We start from the raw sequence: 25,593 nt of genomic DNA on the forward strand, positions 1-25,593 counted from the left end.
TAAAATTGGGCTCCTGATATACCTGACGTGCCTTCCCCATACCCAACCTGCTCCTCCTGGGGTATTCCCCATTTTAATGAACCAAAACTCTAATTCTTTCAGTTGTTCAGGCCAACACCTGCAGTAATTCTTGACACCTCTAGGTCTCATATATAGAACATATATCAGCAAACCCTTGCTGTCTTTACCTTTAAAAACACACCCAGGGTTTGAGCTATGGTAAAAGTTTACCATATCTATCACAATTCCCCCTATCCAAGCTTCCATCATCTCCTGATTGGATTACTGACCAAGTTATTGCAATAGGCTCCCAAGAGGTCTGGCAGCTCACACTCTTGCCCTCTAACATCTATCCTCAACAGAGCAACAAGAATGATCTTGTTAAAAGCTAAAATCAAATCATGTCCCTCTTCAGGTCAAAATCCTCCAGACTTTATCTCCAAGTAAAGGTCAAAGTCCACAAAGAGTGGTTTCCAAAGCCTAGCTCCCTGTTTCCTTGATTAATCTTCAGCTAAACTCTATTTTGTTACCTGAACATACAGCTATGTTCCTGGTTCTGAGTTTTTGTACCTCCTCTCCTGGAGCATCTGTAAGATGCCCGTGTGCTTTATTTCCTCACATCTTTCAAATGTGTCTTCCCTGACTATGTAAATCTCTACTTCCCTGCTATATTTTTCTCCAGTGCATTTATCGCCTTCTAATATACTATGTAATTGATAAAATGTATTGATTTTCTACTCCCCTCTACCCCTAAACAGAATGTAGGTTCCATGAAGGCAGGAATATGATCTATTTTGTTTATACTCTATCCTTGACGTCTAGAATTGTGCTTTTAAAAATTACAAGCAGATGTTTCTCTGATGGGTAAAAGGGTTCTAATGATGAACTAATTTCTAATTCAAGTTTCACTCTGAAGTTAAGAATACATTTCCGAGCATCTATTCCTCAGCGAATGCAGCCTATATATACATTTTTGGAGGAAAAAAAAAAAGATATGCTCTCTCCACACAGATGTGTTTGTATATCTAGACAGGATTTTTAAAATGTTTTACCATGGTATTTTACTTTCAAACTTACCAGTATAATTAACCTTTGTTTACCCACTGAGTTCTACTGATGTTAATTTTGGGGAATTAATGTAAAAAGAAAAACAACAAAACACCAAACAGAAAAACCCCGAAAGACCATCTTTACCTTCTAAGAACTTTTACTGCTAAATTAAAAAAAAAAAAAACTCTAGACCTCCTGCCACTGTAGCTCAATAAGTAAACTTTCCCACTATTAAAAATAAAATATATTTACTAATCTTATAACCAGTTCTTCTGATTCCTTATCTGTATGTGGATAATAATAGTACCTATCTCAGAGCATCAATGACTAGATTGTCTGAATGGATGAGTTCCAAGCATTTGAATGGCTTTAAGGAGAATGCAAGGATGAATGATTTTAAGAGTAACCCCTATGCTGCACTGCTAGAACATCAGGACAATATGAACAGGAAGTACTAATCTCCTTGGGCTTAAAATTGGTTTTGTGGAAGTGACTAATTTTGTTCTATGCCTAGTTTTGAAGGATTAATATGCAGAAAGGAAAACCAAAGTGATGAGGGTTTTTAATATTTTCTCCTTATTCCTTCTCTTGATGTTCCTCTTTCAAATGTTACATATCACTCCCCTGCTTTCATGGTTCCTCATTATATAAATCTCAAACTCCTCATTACTTAAGGGGCATTCATAAAATGACACTGCTTCATTATTCTAGCCTCATCTCAGTTCAGTCACTCAGTTGTGTCTGACTCTGTGATGCCACAGACTGCAGCGTGCCAAGCTTCCCTGTCCATTACCAACTCCAGAAGTTTACTCAAGCTCATGTCCATCAAGTTGGTGATGCTAGCCATCCATCTCATCCTCTGTCGTCCCCTTCTCCTCCTGCCCTCAATCTCTCCCAGCATCAGGGTCTTTTCAAATGAGTCAGTTCTTCTCATCAGGTGGCCAAAGTTTTAGAGTTTCAGCTTCAGCATCAGTCCTTCTAATGACTATTCAGGACTGATTTCCTTTAGGATTGACTGGTTGGATCTCCTTGCAGTCCAAGGGACTCTCAAGAGACTTCTCCAATACCACAGTTCAAAAGCATCAATTCTTAGGTGCTCAGCTTCCTTTTTAGTCCAACTCTCACATCCATACATGACTACTGGAAAAACCACAGCTTTGACTAGACAGACTTTTGTTGCCAAAGTAATGTCTCTGCTTTTTAATATGCTGTCTAGGTTGGTCATAGCTTTTCTTCCAAGGAGAAAGTGTCTTTTAACTTCATGGTTGCAGTCACCAGTATCACCTTTTAGGATCTGAAATAGCTCAACTGGAATTCCATCACCTCCACTAGCTTTGCTCGTAGTGATGCTTCCGAAGGCCCACTTGACCTCACATTCCAGGATGCCTGGCTCTAGGTGAGTGATCACACCATTGTGGTTATCTGGGTCATGAAGATCTTTTTTGTATAGTTCTTCTGTGTATTCTTGCCACCTGTTCTTAATATCTTCTGCTTCTGTTAGGTCCATACCATTTCTGTCCTTTACTGTGCCCATCTTTGCATGAAATGTTCCCTTGGTACTGCTTATTTCCTTCAAGAGACCTCTAGTCTTTCCAATTCTATTGTTTTCCTCTATTTCTTTGCACTGATCATGGAGGAAGGCTTTCTGATCTCTCCTTGTTTTTCTCTGGAACTCTGCATTCCAATGGGTATATCTTTTCTTTTCTCCTTTGCTTTTCTCTTTTCTTTTCATAGCTATTTGTAAGGCCTCTTCAGGCAGCCATATGGCTTATTTACATTTCTTTTTCTTGGGGATGGTCTTATCCCTGTCTCCTGTACAATGTCACGAACCTCTGTCCATAGTTCTTCAGGCACTCTATCAGAGCTAGTCCCTTGAATCTAATTCTCACTTCCACTGTATAATCATAAGGGATTTGATTTAGGTCATACCTGAATGGTCTAGTGCTTTTCCTACTTTCTTCAATTTAAGTCTGAATTTGGCAATAAGGAACTCATGATCTGAGCCATAGTCAGCTCCTAGTCTTGTTTTTACCGACTGTATAAAGCTTCTCCATCTTCTGCGGCAAATAATATAATCAATCTGATTTCGATACTGACCATCTGGTGATGTCCATTGTTCGAAGAGAGTATTTGCTATGACCAGTGCATTCTCTTGGCAAAACTCTTGTTAGCCTTTGCCCTGCTTCATTTTGTACCCCGAGGACAAATTTGTCTGTTACTCCTGGAATCTCTTGACTTCCTACTTTTGCATTTATTTCAGTCCCTTATAATGAAAAGGACATCTTTTGGGGGTGTTAGTTCTAAAAGGTCTTGTAGGTCTTCATAGAACCATTCAACTTCAGCTTCTTTAGCATTACTGATGGGGCACAGACTTGGATTACTGTGATACTGAGTGGTTTGCCTTGGAAACGAACAGAGATCATTCTGTCGTTTTTGAGATTGCATCCAAGTACTGCATTTCAGACTCTCTTGTTGACTATGGGCTACGCCATTTCTTCTAAGGATTTCTTACCCAGAATAGTGGATATAATGGTCATCTCAGTTAAATTCACTTATTCCAGTCCATTTTAGTTCACAGATTCCTAAAATGTCGGTGTTCACTCTTGCCAGCTCCTGTCTGACCACGTCTAATTTACCTTGATTCATGGACCTAACATTTCAGGTTCTTGTGCCATACTGTTCTTTACAGCACCAGATGTTACTTCCATCACCAGTCACATCTACAACTGGGTGGTGTTTTTGGTTTGGCTCCTTCTCTTCATTCTTTTTGGGGTAATTTTTCCACTGTTCTCCAAACCACTCCAGTATTTTTGCCTGGAAAATCCCACGGATGGAGGAGCCTGGTAGGCTACAGTCCATGGGTCACAAAGAGTCAGACACGACTGAGCAACTTCACTTTCACTTTCACTGACCTGGGGAGTTCATCTTTCAGTGTCCTATCTTTTTGCCTTTTCACACTGTTCATGGGGTTCTCAAGGCAAGAATACTGAAGTGGTTTGCCATTTCCTTCTTCAGTGGACCATGTTTTGTCAGCCTCATCTACCACCCCATTTTTTTTTAAGGCTTCTTGATTTTTTTTATTACTCAAAAAAGCTTCATTTTAAAATTTAACTTTCTGACTCTGTGCTTTCAACACTTTCATAATGATTTTCTGCTCAATAAGGACAGTGTGCTTGATCCTGTCATGGACACATATAGCATACAGGGAACCACCATAAGCCCAGCTGATAGATTTCTTCATTTTAGACAAACCTGATAAGAACTTTAGGTCACAGTGAATTCCTCGAAGTTGGCCTGGGTATATTCCACATGTAAATTCTGCTGCTTTCCCAATCTTCTTAGTATAAAGATAATTCTATTACCAGGGATTTGGGACAGCCTGGTTTTGTTAGAGGCGGTATTGTAGGACAGCCTACAATGGTATGTCAAATGCTAGACCAGTCTCAGTGCCTCTTGATAACTGTCCCTGGAAGAGCTCCTGTCCCATTTTTAACTTGAACACTGTGATCCAACCACAATGAACTACTGTCAGTTCCCTGAGCTTGCCACACACTTTCCTCTGGCTCTTCCATATACATATTCCCCTTTGCCTAGAACATTCTTCCCTGCCCTTTTCTTCATCTAGATTATTCCTATTAAAATACTTTTATCTGTGAATCTTTGCTAGACTCACTTGAGTCACAGTTAGATGTCCCTTACAGTAATCTGAACTTCTCTTTCTACTTATCACATGGCTTGTCCACCTGTAGCCTGTACTTCTACCTAGACTTCGTTTGTTGTGAGAGCAGAGAAGATGTCTGTCCTGAATGCCATTTTATTTTCAGTGTCACCTTATAATGACACCTTATAATGTGAGTTCCATAAACATAAGCAATTTTGCTTGGTTTGCTGATATAATTCTAGAGTACAGAACAGTGCTTGGATATGACAGGTGTTCCATAAATGTTTAATAAATGACGGGGCTATGTGCTTTACATATGTGCTATAAAGAATAATACCACACTCAATGATATCAATGTGTGTGAAGTCTTATAGAACACTCTAAAAACTTTTCTTTTTAAATGGTGAACAAGTAATGAAATATAAATTAGTTTATCTCTAAGGGCAACTAAAAGTCAATAATTTTATTTTCCTCAACTACCTTTAAAGGTATACAAGAGAAAAGTGAACTTCAAATGCTTTTAAGCTCTCTTTACATAGCAATAAAAAGGTATTCCTCTTAAATTATCTTCTCATCCCTGTTAACATTCTTCTGTACCAAGAGTTCAAAATGTTTTTATTTCAGAAGTGTGATAATCACTTTCCTTAAAAAAAAAAAAAATCTGATTTTAAGTAAGCTAATAAAAGCCTTTAATACTATTTTCACCTCTATTATTAGTTCAAATGAAAAAAAAAATCCAAATTTCCTCTCTTATCAGCAGTTTCATGTATGAAAAGGAAATTACCACCTTCCCAGTTGTTTTTGAAGGTCTAACATGTACTGGTAACATTGTGCGTAGTAAGTCATCTGGGCTTCTACAAAGTCATTCAGACAGCGAAGGTGATGGGCCTGTAAAGGAAAGTTACAGTCACTTCTTAGCTCTATAATCTACAAGTGGCAAATGCTAAGGGGAGACAAAGTACAATACTGTACTCAGGGTGAATCATCAGTATCTAGCATTTTACTACAATATATAATAACAAACTATTTAGCCAAAAAAAAAAATAAAACAAACAAAAAACAAATGGATTTGATGGTAAGAAAACTAGGTGATGAGGTGTAAAAAAAATTTAAAATATTTCTTCATATATCTTGAAAAATGCTACGATTTAAGTATCTTGATAAGTGACTGAAAAGGAAGTTCAGTTTCTACTCCAAGAATTTCCCTAAGACTATCAAAGCCTTCTGTTCCAAATGAATTTCCAAGGAATGAACACTCACGTGTGTACTGCTGATTCCCTCCAGCAGAAGTCTGGTAATCTCTGCCTGACGATCAAATTCACTTTGAGTTATTCTTAATTCCTGTTCAGACTTAAATTGTAACACAGTTTTAGAATCTCATTAGAGGACTTAGTCCATGCTATGCACATCCATTTAGACAGTTAAAAATTCCCCAAACAAACCTCAAAGTCTGGCAATTCCCTGATTCTACTTTGTACCTAAACTGGTACCTGGTTTCTAGACCTTATTTCTTCTATATTACTTAATCTAGATAGAACTGAATCCTTCCTTACTGGTACTTAACTCAAAAGAATCAATGTCAAAGGTTAATGACATAAACATAAAAGCCTAGGAAAACTATGGGACAGTCAATATATTTTCTAGTATAAACTTTGGTAAATTTTAATGTTTTATGAAACCTTATGATTACCAGTTTACATGTATGCTGCTGCTGCTGCTAAGTCGTGTCAGTCGTGTCCGACTCTGTGCAACGCCATAGACAGCAGCCTACCAGGCTCCGCCATCCCTGGGATTCTCCAGGCAAGAACACTGGAGTGGGTTGCCATTTCCTTCTCCAATGCATGAAAGTGAAAAGTGAAAGTAAAGTCGCTCAGTCATGACCCCATGGACTGCAGCCCACCAGGCTCCTCCGTCCATGGGATTTTCCAGGCAAGAGTACCGGAGTGGGGTGCCATTGCCTTCTCCGAGTTTACATGTATAAAATATTTCAAAAAATTCTCAGTTATTACTATAGTTACTTTACTTTGAAATACAGGTTTCATTCTCAAATGAAAAAACTTTAGAATGAAGCGAGGATTTTAACTTCTTTTGTTATCAAGCATATACTTGATTCTAGGGACATAGTTCTAAAGTTCCTTCAAAGGATTCTTTGTCCCACATAAATGTCTTTTACAGTTTTCTTTCCAAACTTTGCATAAAATATGTTTTAAGCAGAAATACTATCTATAAGATATGCTAGGATTTTTTTGCAACTTATGAGTGACCTTTAATTAATGGTGTGCTAGTAACTGGCTTTTTACTGGGGGAGGGGGGTGCGTGGGAAGCGACAGGGAGGGAGGGGAAATTCTCTAATGTGCTGAGTTTCAATGGTAGAAATACTTCCACCACAGTTGATATCAAGCTACCAAGATGAAGTCAGTGACCTCAGAGCTAGAAAGAGATGTGTACAACAGCACACCATTACCAGCTTTAACTATCCAATATAGGTTTGAAAGTGAAAGTGAAGTTGCTCAGTTGCTCAGTTGTGTCCGACTCTTTGTGACCCCATGGACTGTAGCCTACCAGGCTCCTCTGTCCATGGGATTTTCCAGGCAATAGTACTGGAGTGGATTGCCATTTCCTTCTCCAGGAGATCTTCCCGACCCAGGGATTGAACCTGGGTCTCCTGCACTGTAGACAGACACTTTACCGTCTGAGCCACCAAGAAAGAGAAACCCAAGTAAGACGGTAGGTGTTCCAAGAGGGCATCAGAGGGCAGACACACTGAAACCATAATCACAGGAAAATAGTCAATCTAATCACACTAGGACCACAGCCTTGTCTAACTCAATGAAACTAAGCCATGCCCTGTGCGACCACCCAAGATGGGCAGGTCATGGTGGAGACGTCTGACAGAATGTGGTCCACTTGAGAAGGGAATGGCAAACCATTTCAGTATTCTTGCTTTGAGAACCCCATGAACAGTATGAAAAGGCAACATGATAGGATACTGAAAGAGGAACTCCCCAAGTCAGTAGGTGCCCAATATGCTACTGGAGATCAGTGGAGAAATAACTCCAAAAAGAATGAAGGGATGGAGCCAAAGCAAAAACAATACCCAGTTGTGGATGTAACTGGTGATAGAAGCAAGGCCCGATGCTGTAAAGAGCAATATTGCATAGGAACCTGGAATGTTAGGTCCATGAATCAAGGCAAATTGGATGTGGTCAAACAGGAGATGGCAAGAGTGAATGTCGACATTCTAGGAATCAGCGAACAGAAATGGACTGGAATGGGTGAATTTAACTCAGATGACCAGTATATCTACTACTGCGGGCAGGAATCCCTTAGAGGAAATGGAGTGGCCATCATGGTCAACAAAAGAGTCCAAAATGCAGTACTTGGATGCAATCTCAAAAACGACAGAATGATCTCTGTTTGTTTCCAAGGCAAACCATTCAGTATCACAGTAATCCAAGTCTATGCCCCAATCAGTAACACTGAATAAGCTGAAGTTGAACGGTTCTATGAAGACCTACAAGACCTTTTAGAACTAACACCCCCAAAAGATGTCCTTTTCATTATAGGGGACTGGAATGCAAAAGTAGGAAGTCAAACACCTGGAATAACAGACAAATTTGGCCTTGGAATATGGAATGAAGCAGGGAAAAGGCTAATAGAATTTTGCCAAGAGAACGCACTGGTCATAGCAAACACCCTCTTCCAACAACACAAGAGATGACTCTACACATGGACATCACCAGATGGTCAACACCAAAATCAGATTGGTTATATTCTTTGCAGCCAAAGATGGAGAAGCTCTATACAGTCAGCAAAAACAAGACTGGGAGCTGACTGTGGCTCAGATCATGAACTCCTTATGGCCAAATTCAGACTTAAATTGAAGAAAGTAGGGAAAACCACTAGACCATTCAGGTTATCACCTAAATCAAATCCCTTATGATTATACAGTGGAAGTGAGAAATAGATTTCAGGGACTAGATCTGATAGATAGAGTGCCTGATGAACTATGGAATGAGGTTTGTGACACTGTACAGGAGACAGGATCAAGACCATCCCCATGGAAAAGAAATGCAAAAAAGCAAAATGGCTGTCTGAGGAGGCCTTACAAATAGCTGTGAAAAGAGAAGCGAAAAGCAAAGGAGAAAAGAAAAGATATAAGCATCTGAATGCAGAGTTCCAAAGAACAGCAAGAAGAGATAAGAAAGCCTTCCTCAGCAATCAATGCAAAGAAATAGAGGAAAACAACAGAATGGGAAAGACTAGAGATCTCTTCAAGAAAATTAGAGATACCGAGGGAACATTTCATGCAAAGATGGGCTCGATAAAGGACAGAAATGGTATGGACCTAACAGAAGCAGAAGATATTAAGAAGAGGTGGCAAGAAAACACAGAAGAACTGTACAAAAAAGATCTTCACGACCAAGATAATCACGATGGTATGATCACTCACCTACAGCCAGACATTCTGGAATGTGAAGTCAAGTGGGCCTTAGAAAGCATTACTACGAACAAAGCTAGTGGAGGTGATGGAAGTCCAGTTGAGCTATTTCAAATCCTGGAAGATGATTCTGTGAAAGTGCTGCACTCAATATGCCAGCAAATTTGGAGAACTCAGCAGTGGCCACAGGACTGGAAAAGGTCAGTTTTCATTCCAATCCCAAAGAAAGGCAATGCCAAAGAATGCTTAAACTACCGCACAATTGCACTCATCTCACATGCTAGTAAAGTAATGCTCAAAATTCTCCAAGCCAGGCTTCAGCAGTACTTGAACCGTGAACTTCCAGATGTTCAAGCTGGTTTTAGAAAAGGCAGAGGAACCAGAGATCAAATTGCCAACATCCGATGGATCATAGAAAAAGCAAGAGAGTTCCAGAAAAACATCCATTTCTGCTTTATTGACTATGCCAAAGCCTTTGACTGTGTGGATCACAATAAACTGTGGAAAATTCTGAAAGAGATGGGAATACCAGACCACCAGACCTGCCTCTTGAGAAACCTATATGCAGGTCAGGAAGCAACAGTTAGAACTGGACATGGAACAACAGACTGGTTCCAAATAGGAAAAGGAGGACGTCAAGGCTGTATATTGTCACCCTGCTTATTTAACTTCTATGCAGAGTACATCATGAGAAACGCTGGGCTGGAAGAAGCACAAGCTGGAATCAAGATTGCCGGGAGAAATATCAATAACCTCAGATATGCAGATGACACCACCCTTATGTCAGAAAGTGAGGAGGAACTAAAAAGCCTCCTGATTAAAGTGAAAGAGGAGAGTGAAAAAGTTGGCTTAAAGCTCAACATTCAGAAAACGAAGATTATGGCATCTGGTCCCATGACTTCATGGGAAATAGACGGGGAAATAGTGGAAACAGTGTCAGACTTTATTTTTTGGGCTCCAAAACACTGCAGATGGTGCTGCAGCCATGAAAAGACGCTTACTCCTTGGAAGAAAAGTTATGACCAACCTAGATAGCATATTCAAAAGCAGAGACATTATATTGCCAACAAAGGTCCATCTAGTCAAGGCTATGGTTTTTCCAGTAGTCATGTATGGATGCAAGAGTTGGACTGTGAAGAAGGCTGAGCGCCGAAGAATTGATGCTTTTGGACCTTGGTGTTGGAGAAGACTCTTGAGAGTCCCTTGGACTGCAAGGAGATCCAACCAGTCCTTTCTAGAGGAGATCAGTCCTGGGTGTTCTTTGGAAGGAATGATGCTGAGGCTGAAACTCCAGTACTTTGGCCACCTCATGTGAAGAGTTGACTCATTGGAAAAGACTCTGATGCTGTGAGCGATTGGGGGCAGGAGGAGAAGGGGATGACAGAGGATGAGATGGCTGGATAGCATCACTGACTGGATGGATGTGAGTCTGAGTGAACTCCGGGAGATGGTGATGGACAGGGAGGCCTGGCGTGCTGCAATTCATGGGGTCACAAAAAGTCGGACACGACTGAGCGACTGAACTGAACTGATTGGTTTAGTGCTGGGACAAAACAAGTCACTTAAAAAAAATAAAATCTAAAAACAGTAAGTACTGGTAAAAAAATATCCTCACAAATCTTTAGTCAGAGTTGGTCGGTAATGAGAGTGAAGAGGAAAAAATAAAATCTTATAGATCATTCAAAATAGTTAGCTTATTCCCCATGGGGAATTAGCACTGGTGATAATATCATTATAATATTTTCTACTACTTCTCCAGGATAAATTGCTTACCTCCCCTAACCAAATAATTACAGTATTTTCCAAGACTGTAGTAAGGATAAAAACAAGGTGCGAATTCTTTCCCTTTCACACCCTCTCCTTTACCCTCTTTGGTGGCAATACTAACCCAGTCAACAAGGAAGTAGCTGCGAAAGAGATATCAGTTGCTGCAATCATTCTTATCCCATTGCCAAAAGACATGGCAGAGAGGACTAAGACTTGACCACTAGAGGAGACTTATGGAAATAAGCTTGAAGTATTCAGTAAGTTGAGTTAAAATTAAATTTACTTGACCAAAACCAGAATACATGGTACTCTGATAACAGGGCTGAAGTAATAAGCTTCCAGTATGTAGCAGAAAAATGTCACAGGGGAATAAAAAAGTCAATGTTCTTCCTAAAAGAAGTGTTAAGGAAAACCAATTACTTCAGTGTTACATTTGCACCATTTACTTTTCTACTTGGTCGAGAGGTTTTGACATATAGATTCAAAGCAAACAAAAAAATAAATGTACTTCAGAAATAAATGAGGCTTATTCCACATAGGTTTGACTGTGAAAGTACAATCTGACAGCCTTTAGTAGAAATGGCAGGAAAGTCTACTCAATGGTAATGTTTCTGTACAAGGTGTAAGTAAGCAAGCTAGGTAGCAGATTAAAAGTGATTAGGAAGCTTGAGTCTGAAATGGAAATGATGTTTTAAAGCTAAAAACTACTGAATAAAAAATATGAAATGATCTTAGTAAGGACAAAGAATCAGTCTATGTTTTAACAAAATTTAATTATTTGTGAGTAAAGCACCATGTTATAAAGCCTAGGAAGTCATTCTTCTGTACAATCTACACTTTATATTTTAGAAAAGGTAAATGACAGGAAGGAAACAAATCGTGTTGCTTGAACAAGTGTATGTTTAGGGTAGCTGCAAACAGTCTAATGTCCCAAACCATCTCTACTTCTGACAAATGTTAATTGATTATAATAATTAATTGGAGAGGCTGAGGTAAGTGAAATTAGGTTCAGCACAAACAATTTACTTAGGAAGAAAATAATCCATATTAAAAGACACAGAAAAAGGGTTTAGACAAAGACAATGAGTTGAGAGTTTTTATTCTGTCCTCCGGAGGATCTCATTCTCCAACTTAATTTTATAATTAGGATAGAGTTCTACGGAAAAGATCTTCTACTGCTTAGAATTACTGTTACTGGACTAACTGATCTAAAGCATAGCTTGGGTGAGAGAAGTAAAGAGAGTTCTTTTAGGATATAAATTGGAAATAGGGCCAAGAATGTGTTGGTTTGTTATATCAGGACTGGGTTAATTATTTTAAGCCAGAAATTCTGGTCAAGCTTCTAAGGCATTTGCTATGAAATCTTGGTTAGTATTATGTACTTTTTCTAGGGGCTTAAACCTTAATATATTCCAGAAATATGAAGTTTTAAAATTATACATTTTTAAATTATAAAAATGACAGAAGTGAGAATGATAATATTTTTGGAAATTCATTTTGATGTTATTTTAAACTTTTTAAACATATACGAGCATAATAATGTAAATATTTGTTTCATGAATTTCTTGATATTATATCAGCCATTTCCCAAATTTGTAGAGACTGCAAGATCAAATCCGTAAAAATTTTTTGATGTACCTGTATGCTAATCAAAGTGGAAGAGACCCTTTCTTGACCAAACTACTTTCTCTTCCACGTTATTCTGTCCTCTTTTCATGCTAGAGGTTCAGGAAGAGGTGAGAGGCCAGGGTGTAACCATAACTAAGCTGATGAATGGATTCCATGAAAGGGAGTGAGAGCATGGGCATTAGTCAAGAATTCCACACTGGATTTCCAAGTCATGCTCCATAACCTATGCCTGAAATAAGACTGCATAGTCAGCAATCCTATAAAGTCAGAAAATAAGTTTAAGTTTATAAAACTATTAAATAGTCAGAGGTCCAATTAACACCCGGGCTCTATCCCCAGGACTGTCCTCATCTCAAGGTCAGATTCTAAACATGAGAAGTAAATGAAAAATGCTTCTGAAGACCTCAAATAGCACCTGAAATAAATCTGCACGAGTCATAATTTTATTCCTTAAACTAGCTTATTTGCTTTCCTAACCAAGAGATTAGAAATGGTAGCAGAAGTACAGAGATGGGCAGTAATGGTAATATGGACAGTATGACAGTGTCACACTGTCTGACACTGAGGGACAGACAGTGTCACTTTTAAAAGTGACAGTATGACAATGAGGGAGGAGACAACATACTTCAAAAACAAAGAATACAATTGTTGCACAGTACATAAAGCATGTTCATAATAATAAGCCTAACTGTAAGCAAAGTTAAATATATTTTAACCTGTATTTAATTTTTTATGAATATTTTCAACTAGAATGACAGAAAAATTAGCTTTGGAGCTGGAGAAAACAAGCTTCAGTTACCTTGAAAATTCATTTGTGTGACATGATATATTCACTTCTCTGAAGATACAGACATAGTGTTAACTATAATTCACAAAATTATCATATGAATAAACCAAGTATTTACGAACTGTCTTCTGGCAAGGCACTGTAAGGATTACACTTAATATAACAGACTCCTCATATTTATCAGAGTGTGTATACAAACAACATCTCTGAAGCACTGTTATACTGCTCCGGCCAAACAGATCTGAGCTTTCCATAATAATTTTCAGATTTTATAAGACAATACTAACAAAGACTGTGATTGGCCCCATAGTTGTTGCCCAATATAGATGTACTGAAAGAATGACATTTAAACTCTTGTTTCATAATTCTGTAGTTTAATAATTTACTTACTTTTGTCACTTCCTCTGCCCAAATCTAGCCAGCATTAAAAATTGAGAAAAATATAGAGCATGAAAGAAAGTTGGAATTTAACATTTTCTACAGCTTAGTATAGAAAAATGTAAATATTTTAATTCACGTGGCATACTTTTTCCAGAGTCACATTAACAGATTAAACAGTAATAGTTAAATCAATAAAGCTTAATATACTGTGAAAGTATGCCTTCTATGTTTAATAGTATTGATGTTTGAGTCTTATACTAATTCTAAATTAATAACAGGTTTCCAAAACTGGGAATATTTAACACCTCTCGGTTCTAGTATTCTCATCAGTAAAATGAGACATTTAGAGTATATGATTTCTAATTTCTCACTTAGGTTCAAAATTCTGCAATTTTAGGAAGTTAAAATAAAGCAAGGATAAATGGACACAAAATGTTGATAGAGCCATGAGGGGAGGCAAAATAAACTTGAGATATGATGAACTTAAAGTTACCAGAGTTAAACATATCTTATAAGTAGATGACACAAGTAGTAAAACAAATGCCTAATAAATGAAACAAAGTCTTGATAACTGTTCAGCAGGATTTAAAATGTTTAAAATGACTTATATACTAAAGTACCAATGAGTGAAACAGTCTCATACTTCTCATTTATCTACATATAAATAGGACAATGGAAATAAATGAATGCATTCTCTTGCTATCTAAGGAAAGCCCTAATTTAGCCAGGGCTTCAATAATTGGAGTAGTTTAAAAAACAAATGCATTTTACATATTCTGTATAATAATCTTTTCTATTACACGTTTTCCCCCCTCCTTTTAGTACAGTGCTCATGAAATAAAAGTAGTCAACTGATTTAACAAATAAAAACTGCCAATTATTTACTACTTAACAGTGGATTCCATCTACTTCTATGGCAGTAATACAGTCAGGAGTATTATGACAAACACTGTACCTATAAATCTTTACTGGCTAACATTTATGAGTTTGGGGACAATGTTTAGATTTTACTAATTTCTATCTTGCTAAAAAATTAAATATGCTTAACATCTCAAAAATTTCCTCAAATCAAGCTCAATAAAATATACAGGATACTATAGAATAATTCTCATTACTAATTCAAAGCTATCACTATTCAGCAACTCTCCTAAGTGAATTAACACATGGCTCAGCAGTTAAGAATCTTCCTGCAATGCAGGATCTGCAGGAGACATGTGTTTGATCCCTGGGTCAGAAAGATCCCCTGGAGGAGGAAATGGCAACCCACCACTCCAGTGCTCTTGCCTGGAGAATCCCATGGACAGCAGGCTACAGTCCATGGTGTCACAGAGAGTTAGACACAACTGAAGTGACTGAGCTTGCTTGCACAGTCCTCAACACTACAGAAATACATAAACTACTAGGGTTTGTTTTGGCCTGGAATTACAAAGAAGAAATTAATTCTGTGTTGAGTTTGGGTGAAAATTAAAGTAAACACTGAAGGTACTGTGAAGCAAAGTAAATTTGTATACCTTATACTTTTCTCTAAGTCAAGTAAATTTTGTTAATTTTCTTTGTCAATTAATATCTTTGAATATCTATGTCAGTCAACATAAAAAATTAACATCTTTTATTGTATATAAAAGGCAATATATATTTATGTATAAATTCAGACTCTAGAATCTGAATTTGGTGTAGCTGAATTTGTCAACTAGAACACATAATTTCTGTTCTTCAAGTTCCAGTATTACTTCAGCTAGCATTCTCTGTATTTTTTGTTAGACTAATGAATGCACAGCTTCAACTACTTTAGACTTTTACATGTAGATAATAGCAAGAGAAGGCACTTTATTCAAGATGTAGAAAACACAGTAGGCCAACAAACCTTCAGCCATTTTACATGCAGGAGGTTGAGCATGTAAGAGAAATTTACCATAATGTTATCTCCTTCAAGGCGTGCTGAGTTTAGTTGCTTAAGTGCATAGGTAAGAGACAAAGAACACATTACACCAGTGAACAAAGTGAAACAAGTTACTTCTGCACAACATACAAACAAGTATTAAGAGCTGATAAGATGGTCTTCTACTTAAAAAAAAAATCCAACTAAGTAAATTTTGTTTTTTTTGTCAATTAATATCTTTTAATATCTATGTCAATTAACATAAAATTAACATCTTTTATTGTGTAATAAAAGGCACTATATATTTATGTATAAATTCAGACTCTAAAATCTGAATTTGGTATAGCTGGATTTGGCAATTAGAACACATACTTTCATATTATGATACTTATTCAATTTTTTTCAAAAGATTCAAGTCTTCAAAGATAAAAAAAACATGGCTGATGCTTGATTTTAAATTGGAATTATTTGGGGAAGATGCATTACTTTAAAAACTGCCACAATCACCTAAAGTTTTATCAAATTTTCACCTATGAAAGTCCTTCTGTCTGCCCACAATTTCCCTATTCAAAGATCATTCCTATTTTATTAGTGTATGATGCCTTCAACCACGTTCTCTTTCAATCAGCCTCAGCCAGGTCTTGGCATACCCTGAAGAAATACGAAAGGCAAGTCAATCCTTGTATTTTTAAAACTTTAAATTCTAATATGTGTACATTAAAATTAAGATTATATGATGGTTCTATAAATTCACTTGGTTTTTAGATTAAAGGCACAGACTTCTGTAGAAATTGTGGAATTCGTGCTTTTCAACTGTGGTGTTAGAGAAGACTCTTGAGAGTCCTTAGACTTCAAGGAGATCAAACCAGTCAATCTTAGCTAAAGGAATCAGCCCTGAATGTTCATGGGAAGGACTGATGCTGAAGCTGAAGCTCCACTACTTTAGTCACCTGATGTGAAGAACTGACTCATTGGAAAAGACCCTGATGCTGGGAAAGGTTGAAGGAGGGAGGAGAAGGGGACGAGAGAGGATAAGATGGTTGGATGGCATCACCGACTTGATGGTCATGAGTCTGAGCAAGCTCCGGGAGTTGGTGATGGACAGGGAAGCCTGGTGTGCTGCGGTCCATGGGGTTGCAAAGAGTTGGACACGACTAAGCGAATGAAGGGAACTAGACTGCTGTGGAAATGGTTAGATGGACAGAGGGACATATTTGCTATATTATGTTAGTGATAATGTATTTTCCATCATGTTTGGATACCCGAAAGTAGCAGACAGACGTCTAAACCTCTCAATATCAGAGAGCTTTGAAACCAGATGATTTTTTTCTTTCCATTAACGATACTCTAAAATGATTTTTTAAAAAGCTTATACAGACTAAGATTAGGTTAGTAATGTCAGTGCCTTATAACTTAGACGCAGAAGTTATTTGTTTTTGCTCCTCTTTATACTATTTTCAAAGCTGTACTTGTTTTCACTGTAAAATATTCAGGGAGGTTTTCTCTTTTCTGCTCATTGGTGTATTTTTGAGAAATGTCTTTGATATTGCTTTACCATTCTTCAACATATTAACTAATAAAATAGGTTAGTAAGGTCACAATATTGAATACAGGTGTAAATATTTTACTGATAAGGCTAAATCACCAAAAAATTCAATCTACTATGCTAGATTGTAAAACTGAGGGCAGCAGAGATTTTGCACCGTTTATATACTAACTCCTTCTTAGCAAAGCAACTTGCACAAAATTAGCATTAAGTAAATCTAGAATTTAAAAATAGGTCACAAGAAACTGGGAAACAAATTTTTTAAATAGTGCTGATATTCACAGGTCTCAAACCTTACTTACAAAGAAACTGGTCACAAAACAATCTGAGGAAATTTATACAAGGAAGTAAAATCAAAGAAAGTCTGAGGTTAGAGTAACTGCCCCAGCCACCAACTAGGAAGCATGAAATGTGTCAAAGAAGGAAAAGAAAAAAAAAAAAAAGGCAAAACAAACTCCTAGTGGTTTCATTTTTTTCTCTATTCTTCAAGTAAAGGGAAGAGAAATACAGTGAAAGGAAAAAAATAGATCACAAAATACAGGCATGCCTCAGGGCTTTATGTGATAACAAACTAAGAGGACTTTTCCTTTCCAAAGTATTTCAGACTTACTGCTAATAAAGTTTGAAGAAAAGCAAGTTGGTTATCTAGAGGGAAAGAATACAACTAAAATCAGGAAATAGGAATTTTTGTCTAGACTAATATTTTTAATATTTAGCTACAGTTAAATTTTGTTTCATGTATTATATAAATTCTAGAAAAGCTGTGTACAAATGAAATTGTTGAAAAAGTCATTTGTATAATCTTATTTTTAAATGTAAATTCTCCGAAAAAATTTTTTTCTCAACAATACAATGCAGAGAGATATTATTAACATCTTTTCTGGTTATATCAAGAGGAAATATAAATTTTACTAACAGTGGTAAAATAATTTAGAGTAGTCATAGGACCTTGTGTACTGTTGAAACAATGATTTTCTGGAACTTTTCCAAGTAAAAAGTAGACTACTGTTATCTTGTAATGGTGCTTGTTAAAGAAAGTTTTGTGCTGACATTTGACAATAGTTTTTCCATCATCACTAGGCACATAAAGGCATTTCAAATAAAAGATATTCTGTTCAAACATTTAATTCCCAAAAATCCTTATTTAATGTTTTTTCTGATTATGAAATTAGTATCTTAAAAACCAATTCATATTTTACTATCTAAGTTTATTATTAGCAACTTTAGAGATTAATATCCTATTTTAGAGTCTCTTGCCATCTCTGGTATTTAAAGTTCTGATCTGCAAAAAGCTTGTTCAGGGAAGTTAGGCTATTCTTTATGATGAGGTCCTGTAATTCTGAGGTGAACTAGCCAGTGATTTTGAAATCAATGTCTTGTCAAAGATAATTCTCCAGCAGTAGCTAATCAAGAATCTGTAAAGGGCAACTGTCTAGAAGAAAATAATTTATTCTGCTCATACAAACTGCTGGGGTAAATCTTGTAAGACATCATTCTCCAACACCAAGTCACTAGTTTTAAATTTCACTCTAAACCAAGTCTTTTCCAAAATAAGAGAGCCACAACAGACTTCCACCAGCACCTTGGTAATATGCTCCTAAGGCAGTGACTCTTGATGACAGTAGTGGTAGTGAGTTGGGAACAGAAGGCGGTGGGAATGTCACGTCTCTTAACAAAACATATCCCTTTGCTTGTTAAGAATGAACTTGTTAGCTTCATCTAATAAATTCAAACTTGTTTATACTGTGCTCTAATTCAAGTCTGATTAATCTCTCTGAACTTTGGAAGAGACTTAAGCTATATTAAATTAGAGGCTTTATAAATAAAATCTTTAAAGAAAGTTTTACATATATATCTACTTATATATCTTCACATATATATATAAAATCACTGAACTACTTTATTTATCATATATCCATTCAATCCTAAAAGACCACTCAGAAGTTGGTTTTATAAAAAATATACCGGAACTTATTTATCTAAATGGGATTCCTCTCCTTCAAATCAGCCACCTGGGAGTCCATGCTGCCACCGTCTGAATGTTTTTGGAACTATTCTTGGTGACAATTCCTTTAGTCAGTTTGAATCACATGTGGAAAGGCAGTCATATCTAATTTTTAAGGTACACATAAGCATTCTCAAACTTGGACTCATTCTCATCTTAATTACTATCTATTTTTCTCTTTCAAATAAATCTATCTCCAAAAGACTTATTTTCCATTACCATTGAGGTTATCTGCAAAATATGACACAGCTTTTTAGAAGCTCTTATAATTTTTATTTTTTTTTAGCAATAAGTGGATTGCTAAAGTAAGAATACTGACATCTCTTAATATGATTATTGTCACTGATTTAATGTATTAAGTCCTGAAAAGTCCTGAAAAGTTTAAAAAATACAAAAATAATATCCTAAAGTCCTATTCTAGTCTTAATGATAGACTGTAACTTGCATAATATATAAGTGAAATCTTCTACAAGACTTAAAAGTTATTAACCTAAAATGTTTTTTTATTTAAAAACAAAACAGTACTTACTGATGCTCTAGTTTCCGCAGCTTTTGCTTTTTTTAGTCTTGTTTTTGCAGCATCCAAATCCAGTCTCTTATTTTGTAATAGTTTCCTCTCTTTCTATAAATATAGGAAAGAAAATAAAGCCTAATGATGTTAAAAATCCACTAAGAGCACACACATTTAAAGTACTATTCTCCCATTAAACAATCATCTGATGAACAAACATCTATGATTACAAAATTAGCCATTAAGTGACCTTTCAGGTGTCAGACTCCATTTTCTCACTATCTGCAATTTAAAAACGATACAGACATTCTAGATCTGGGAAAGATGGCAGGTGATGGTAGAAACAAAGGAATATTAGTTTTAATATTCTGTGATTTTGCTCTTTGTTGAGGAATGCCTGGCAATATCTTCTTGGTTGTCATAATTTGGGGACGGATGTTACTGGCATCCACTGGGTAGAAGCCAGAGACACAGCTACATATCTTACAACGTAGTACAGTTCTTACAACAAAGAATTACTCGAACTAAAATGTTAGTAGTGGTCAGCTTGAGAAACTGTTTCAGCCTGTTACAGATAATCTAGGAAGTACCTAAGGTGAAGAAGGTAGAGGCCCTAGGGCAAGGCTCCTTGCAACCCCGTGCTGCAGCACCACAAGCAACTCTGCTACTCCGAAAACAGAATTTCACATTTATTTAGAATGAACCATGAATAAATGTTAGTATGGTATCTTAGAATTCCTCAGGGGAATGTTAAGCTTCTTCATAATATACTAGTTTATAAGATCTTACTGTTTGCTTTGTTAATTCTTAGATTCCACATATCAAATTTCATCCTGTTGATAATATAATAGCTTTTCAATCATATTTCATCTTTGTGATTTTTCCTTTGTTTCAGGCCAAACACTTTTTATACACAGATTCAATGTAAACATACTAAGTTTCTATAATAAGAAATATGAAAATTAAGTTTGAAGGAGTATTTACAATAAAAATCTTGGGAAAAAATATTCACCTAGGACACTACTCCCCATCATTTAAAACACAACTTAAACTAAAAAAATAATAGACTAATAGATTAGGTTTGGGAAGTGATTTTTTTTTCTTATATTTAAGAAATAAAACACACCTGTGTTAAAAGAAGATAATAGACTTCTACGGATACAAAAAGACAGGAAGTCTAATAGCCAGAAATATAGCTTCTAGTCATTATGATTCTGGCTCCTAGTTTAAATGTATGGCTATACTATGACAATAATTTGTGCCACATTTTAATAATCATTCCAGGAATTTGTATATAGATTTCAGGGCTGATAATGAACAAAAATGGATGTAAAGACATCTCAATAACACTACAGGGACATAGAAGTGGAGTCTGTATCATTAATAATCCTCTATTTTGGTTAGTTTTGTATTCTGTTGCATTATACATCTTGCTACATTGTTTAGTTCTTCTGATTATTTAATTCTTCTAATCTGCTATATCTACAAAGTCATTAAGAGTGCAACTGCTCATTAAAAACTACAAGTTTTTAACCTGTAAGTATATACCTAAATTGTTTTACTAAAAAAATGAACATTTTCCAACTCACAGCAATTGTTTTGTAATCGCCTTCTATAAAGTTTCTTAACGGAGTGAGAAAATTTAAGGCTGAAGTTTGAATCAGCTCTCTGTCTGCTGTTCCAATTCGTTTTTGTGTTTCTCCACATTTAATAAGGGCGTTACCTGCAACGGAAAAAGTTTTTTGTTTTTTTTTTTTTAAAACACTGTCTGGTAATGTCAGAAAATCATGTTAAGATAAATTAGCTATTTGATCTGCCTTAAAGTTAGTTGCTACTTGTTTACTCAAGTAAAAATCAAATAAAATTAATTGTAGGTAAGATAGTTTTGGGCTTCCCAGGTGATGCAGTGGTAAAGCATCCACCTGCCAGTACAGGGGATGTAAGAGATGCGTGTTCAAACTCTGGGTCAGGAAGATCCACTGGAGTAGGAAATGGCAACCTGCTCCATGATTCTTGCCTGGAAAATTCCATGGGCAGAAGGAGTCTGGTGGGCTACAGTTCATGGGGTCACAAAGAGTCAGACATGACTGAGCGACTGAACACACACATACATAAAAGATAGTTTTATTTTGAAAGTAAATTTAAGATTATAAATATGTAAGTGAAAATGACAAAGATAAATTCTTTATCATATCATAGTTAATTGTACTAACTCTACCAACGGGACAAAAGAGGACAGATACACTTAAAAATATTTATAGTCAAAGCTCAAATAGTACAGATATGCTTATAAAAGTATAATTCTTAAAATATGTTAATAAGTAGACCAGGTAAAAATTCTTCTGTTCCTATATTTATGTACTTATTTCAAGTGTCTATAAATAATAGTATACATTTGTATCTTAAGTTAAAAAAAAAAAGCTGTTCAGCAGCACACACCACCTAGTATTTAAATAGGACAAATTCAGTGGAAAATAGAGAAAAAGAGAACCTCAAGATAGGTTCTAACTGGAAGTAGGACTAATCTACCTCTAATAAGCTTTAGTTCTGTGGATCTTAATTCCTTTATGTTCGGATGACATAAGATCTAATTTGTAAGGAAGGTAATAATATAACTTGTAGTTAAGAGCTCAATTTCTGGATATAGATCTACATTTGAATTACTAGCTCTGTGTGATCATAGATGAACTATGTAACCTGTCTAAGATTCAGTTTCCTTGTTCTTACACAGAGATAACAAAATTTACAAGTAGGATTTAAGTGAGGATTTACTAAAATAATATTTATACAGTGCTTAGCCCAATTCCTGGAGTATTCAATTGCTGCTGCTGCTGCTAAGTTGCTTCAGTCGTGTCCAACTCTGTGCGACTCCATAGACGGCAGCCCACCAGGCTCTGCCATTCCTGGGATTCTCCAGGCAAGAACACTGGAGTGGGTTGCCATTTCCTTCTCCAATGCGTGAAAGTGAAAAATGAAAGTGAAGTTGCTCAGTCGTGTCCGACTCTTCGTGACCCCATGGACTGCAGCCTACCATGCTCCTCCGTCCATGGGATTTTCCAGGCAAGAGTACTGGAGTGGGGTGCCATTGCCTTCTCCGTTTCAATTGTTAGCTATTATTAATTACTAATAGATTCACAAAGCCCAATTCCAATAATCAGGGTACATTCAGTGGAATTATTAGAGGTATAAACAGGTTAAGCAGGTTAAAAAAGAAAAAAAATTTAGAAGGCTTTTGAATGTTTTTGCTCTACTAGACCTTCAGCTTGGTGAAGGAAACAGCTGGGTCATTCATGTACCTTTATGACCCCTGCACCTAACTGAGTTTGGCGTAAGAAGGCAATTACAAATCTGATCAATATATAAAGTTTTCCTGAAATTTACAGTTAAAATTTAGAAGTAAAACTATAGAAATTTAAAGCATTTTCAGACTTCTGAAAGAACTGTATTTTGAAGAACACAGTGTAAAAAAGTTTCAAAGTTGTATATCTACAAGCTAGTTAATGGATTATCAGCATTCATTACTCAGGTCCTTCTGACATAAGGACTACTGAAACTAGGTTCATTTAGTCTCAGAATTTATGTGCTATTATAAATCAGGGGGCTTTCCCAGGAGGTGCTAGCGGTAAAGAACCTGCCTGCCAATGCAGGAGACGTGAGACAGGTTCGATTCCTGAGTCAGGAAGATCCCCTGGAGGAGAGCTTGGCGGCCCACTGGGGTATTCTCATCTGGAGAATTCTATGGACAGAGGAGTCTGGTGGGCTACAGTCTATAGGGTCGCACAGAGTCAGATATGACTGAAGTGACTCAGCACACATGCATGCATAAATCAGGACTATGTATGTAGAAAATCACTTAATTTACCTATCATTTCACAATCCAAATAAAGACCAATTTCTCGCAGAAGTATTAACAAGCATTCAGAGATAACCACTGTTAACATTTTTGTGGTATTGACATTACTTGTGTAATAAAAGCACTAGTTCAAACACTTAGTTTGTGCCATGCACATTATAGAAATAAGTTCTCAGGAAAGCTTTAAAAAGAAAAATCAACTCAAGGAGACACAAACAGAAACTGCAATATATCTCAAGAAGTATAACAAAGGAGTTGTAAGATTCAATGGGAATACCTTTTAGACCTAAAAAGATAATGTGAATTCTCAAAATATATGCTTAAATATATTAAGTCATACTGTATATATTTGGTGGTTATGTTTATCACTTCATCTAAAATTTTAACACAAAATATTTGAAGTTAAAACTGATTCTACTAATACTAGGTAAATGTTAATGATGTCTCTAAGTAAGTAAAGATCTAAAAGTAAAGATATCTCTTAGCAGACATTTGCCTTTCACTTACCATATGCTGTTCCAGGGCCAAACTCAGTCCCTGCATCAATCATATATTGTCCCAAAAGTTCTGGGTTGTTTATACGACTTGGAGCTTTTCTATCCAGTTTCTCATAAACAAATTCTTCTATCCTGGCATCTAGAAAAAAAGTTTAAATTACCAATGATTTCAAAAAGCTATTTGAAAGACTGTTGTTCCCCTGCTAGCCATTTATCACTTTGTAAAATAAATAAGAAATTAGTATGCTTTCAAGTACGTATCTTAATATATACTTTTTCATTTGCGTGTTAGAATATTATATAACTCTAAGAAACTTACATTTAAAAAATATGATAAAATATTTTGGCACAAAAACATTTTAAAATGAAGTGCATTTCCCTGGTAGCTCGGACAGTAAAGAATCTGCTTACAATGCAGTAAACCTGGGTTCAATTCCTAGGTCAGGAAGACCCCCTGGAGAAGGAAATGGCAACCCACTCCAGTATTCTTGTCTGGGCAATCCCATGGATAGAGAAGCCTGGCGGGTTCCACAGGGTTGCAGAGAGTCAAACATGACTGAGTGACTAACACTTTCATTTTTCAAGACTATTATAAATATTTTATGGGATTTTAAGTTTCAGAAAGGGTTGGTACTCACTTCATATCTAGTGAAGCTGCCTTAGACCCATTCATATAGTGTCTAACTTTTACTTTTTGAATATGTGTTTACAATTTTAAAATCAGGGATTTCCAGCTATAAAAATATGGATATAAGGTCCCTAGAGAAATTGAAGAGTTGTATACTTCTGCCACTGTTACTGTGCTTTAGTTTGCTTATATGCTCAATTTCCCTCTTAGAGGTTAAATATTGGGAGTTTAAGGAGTGGAATAGTCCAGACTTAGAATAGTCTACAGAGATCAGCAATATGATTTTTTGGCTTAATTTTATTTAATTATGTTTAAAGTATATAAATATCTGAGCATGTATTCATTCAAAAGATTTTATCATTAAAAATAAGTTTAAAACACAAAAGGTTAAGAGCAGTAATAGGAGTTATCATAAATGAAAAGAAAAAAAAAATCATTAAAATCTGAGTAAACTCTTGGTTATCATATTTAAGAAATTCACATTTACATTGCTACCACAGTGAGATATTTCAGAGACAAATAAGAAAGTAAAAGTTTCCAGAAAAAAATGCTTAAATATAAATTAAAATTATGATCCCAAAAGAAGTTAAATAGGTTCCTTCTAAGCACCTCACATAATTCCTCCACAAGTTTCACACAGTGCACTGAAAATTTCAAAAATAAGTTGAACCAGTAACAGAAACATTTCAGAAGTTGGCAAAAGTGTTCATTTTAATAAACAAAATATGCTGTTGGAACAATACTTGGACTTGTGGTAGACTCTGGTGCAGCATCAGAAGAGTTTTTAAGTAAGAATTTAAAAACCTTTAAATTAGTTAAAACCAAAATGAGTCAGCTGAAAACAAAACCCCTTAGAAAATGTTAACTAATCTCAGAATTTCATTTTCTGACTGTGAAAGTGATTCGTATCTTTGCCACCTGTTTACCCACTTGGTCAAAAGTTTAAAGCCAAATCCCA

The 25,593-nt window shown here is 36.1% G+C and overlaps 1 protein-coding gene and 1 pseudogene across 3 annotated transcripts in view; both read right to left on the reverse strand.

Annotated features, from left to right (window-relative positions):
* SH3GLB1 (SH3 domain containing GRB2 like, endophilin B1) overlaps positions 1-25,593 on the reverse strand; it is a 49,701-nt gene that overhangs the window by 10,574 nt on the left and 13,534 nt on the right. The window contains exons 3-9 of one of the 3 annotated variants that reach the window (XM_059884695.1): positions 24,018-24,146; positions 21,247-21,380; positions 19,676-19,768; positions 15,629-15,667; positions 13,726-13,749; positions 5,972-6,061; positions 5,499-5,599 (exon numbers count right to left, since the gene is read on the reverse strand). In XM_059884695.1, coding sequence (XP_059740678.1) covers positions 5,499-5,599; positions 5,972-6,061; positions 13,726-13,749; positions 15,629-15,667; positions 19,676-19,768; positions 21,247-21,380; positions 24,018-24,146 — 610 coding nt within the window. 3 annotated transcript variants of the gene reach the window in all.
* Positions 607-4,628, reverse strand: LOC107132316 (large ribosomal subunit protein eL34-like; annotated as a pseudogene).

Source organism: Bos taurus, chromosome 3 (assembly GCF_002263795.3).
Source record: "Bos taurus isolate L1 Dominette 01449 registration number 42190680 breed Hereford chromosome 3, ARS-UCD2.0, whole genome shotgun sequence".
NCBI lineage: Eukaryota > Metazoa > Chordata > Mammalia > Artiodactyla > Bovidae > Bos > Bos taurus.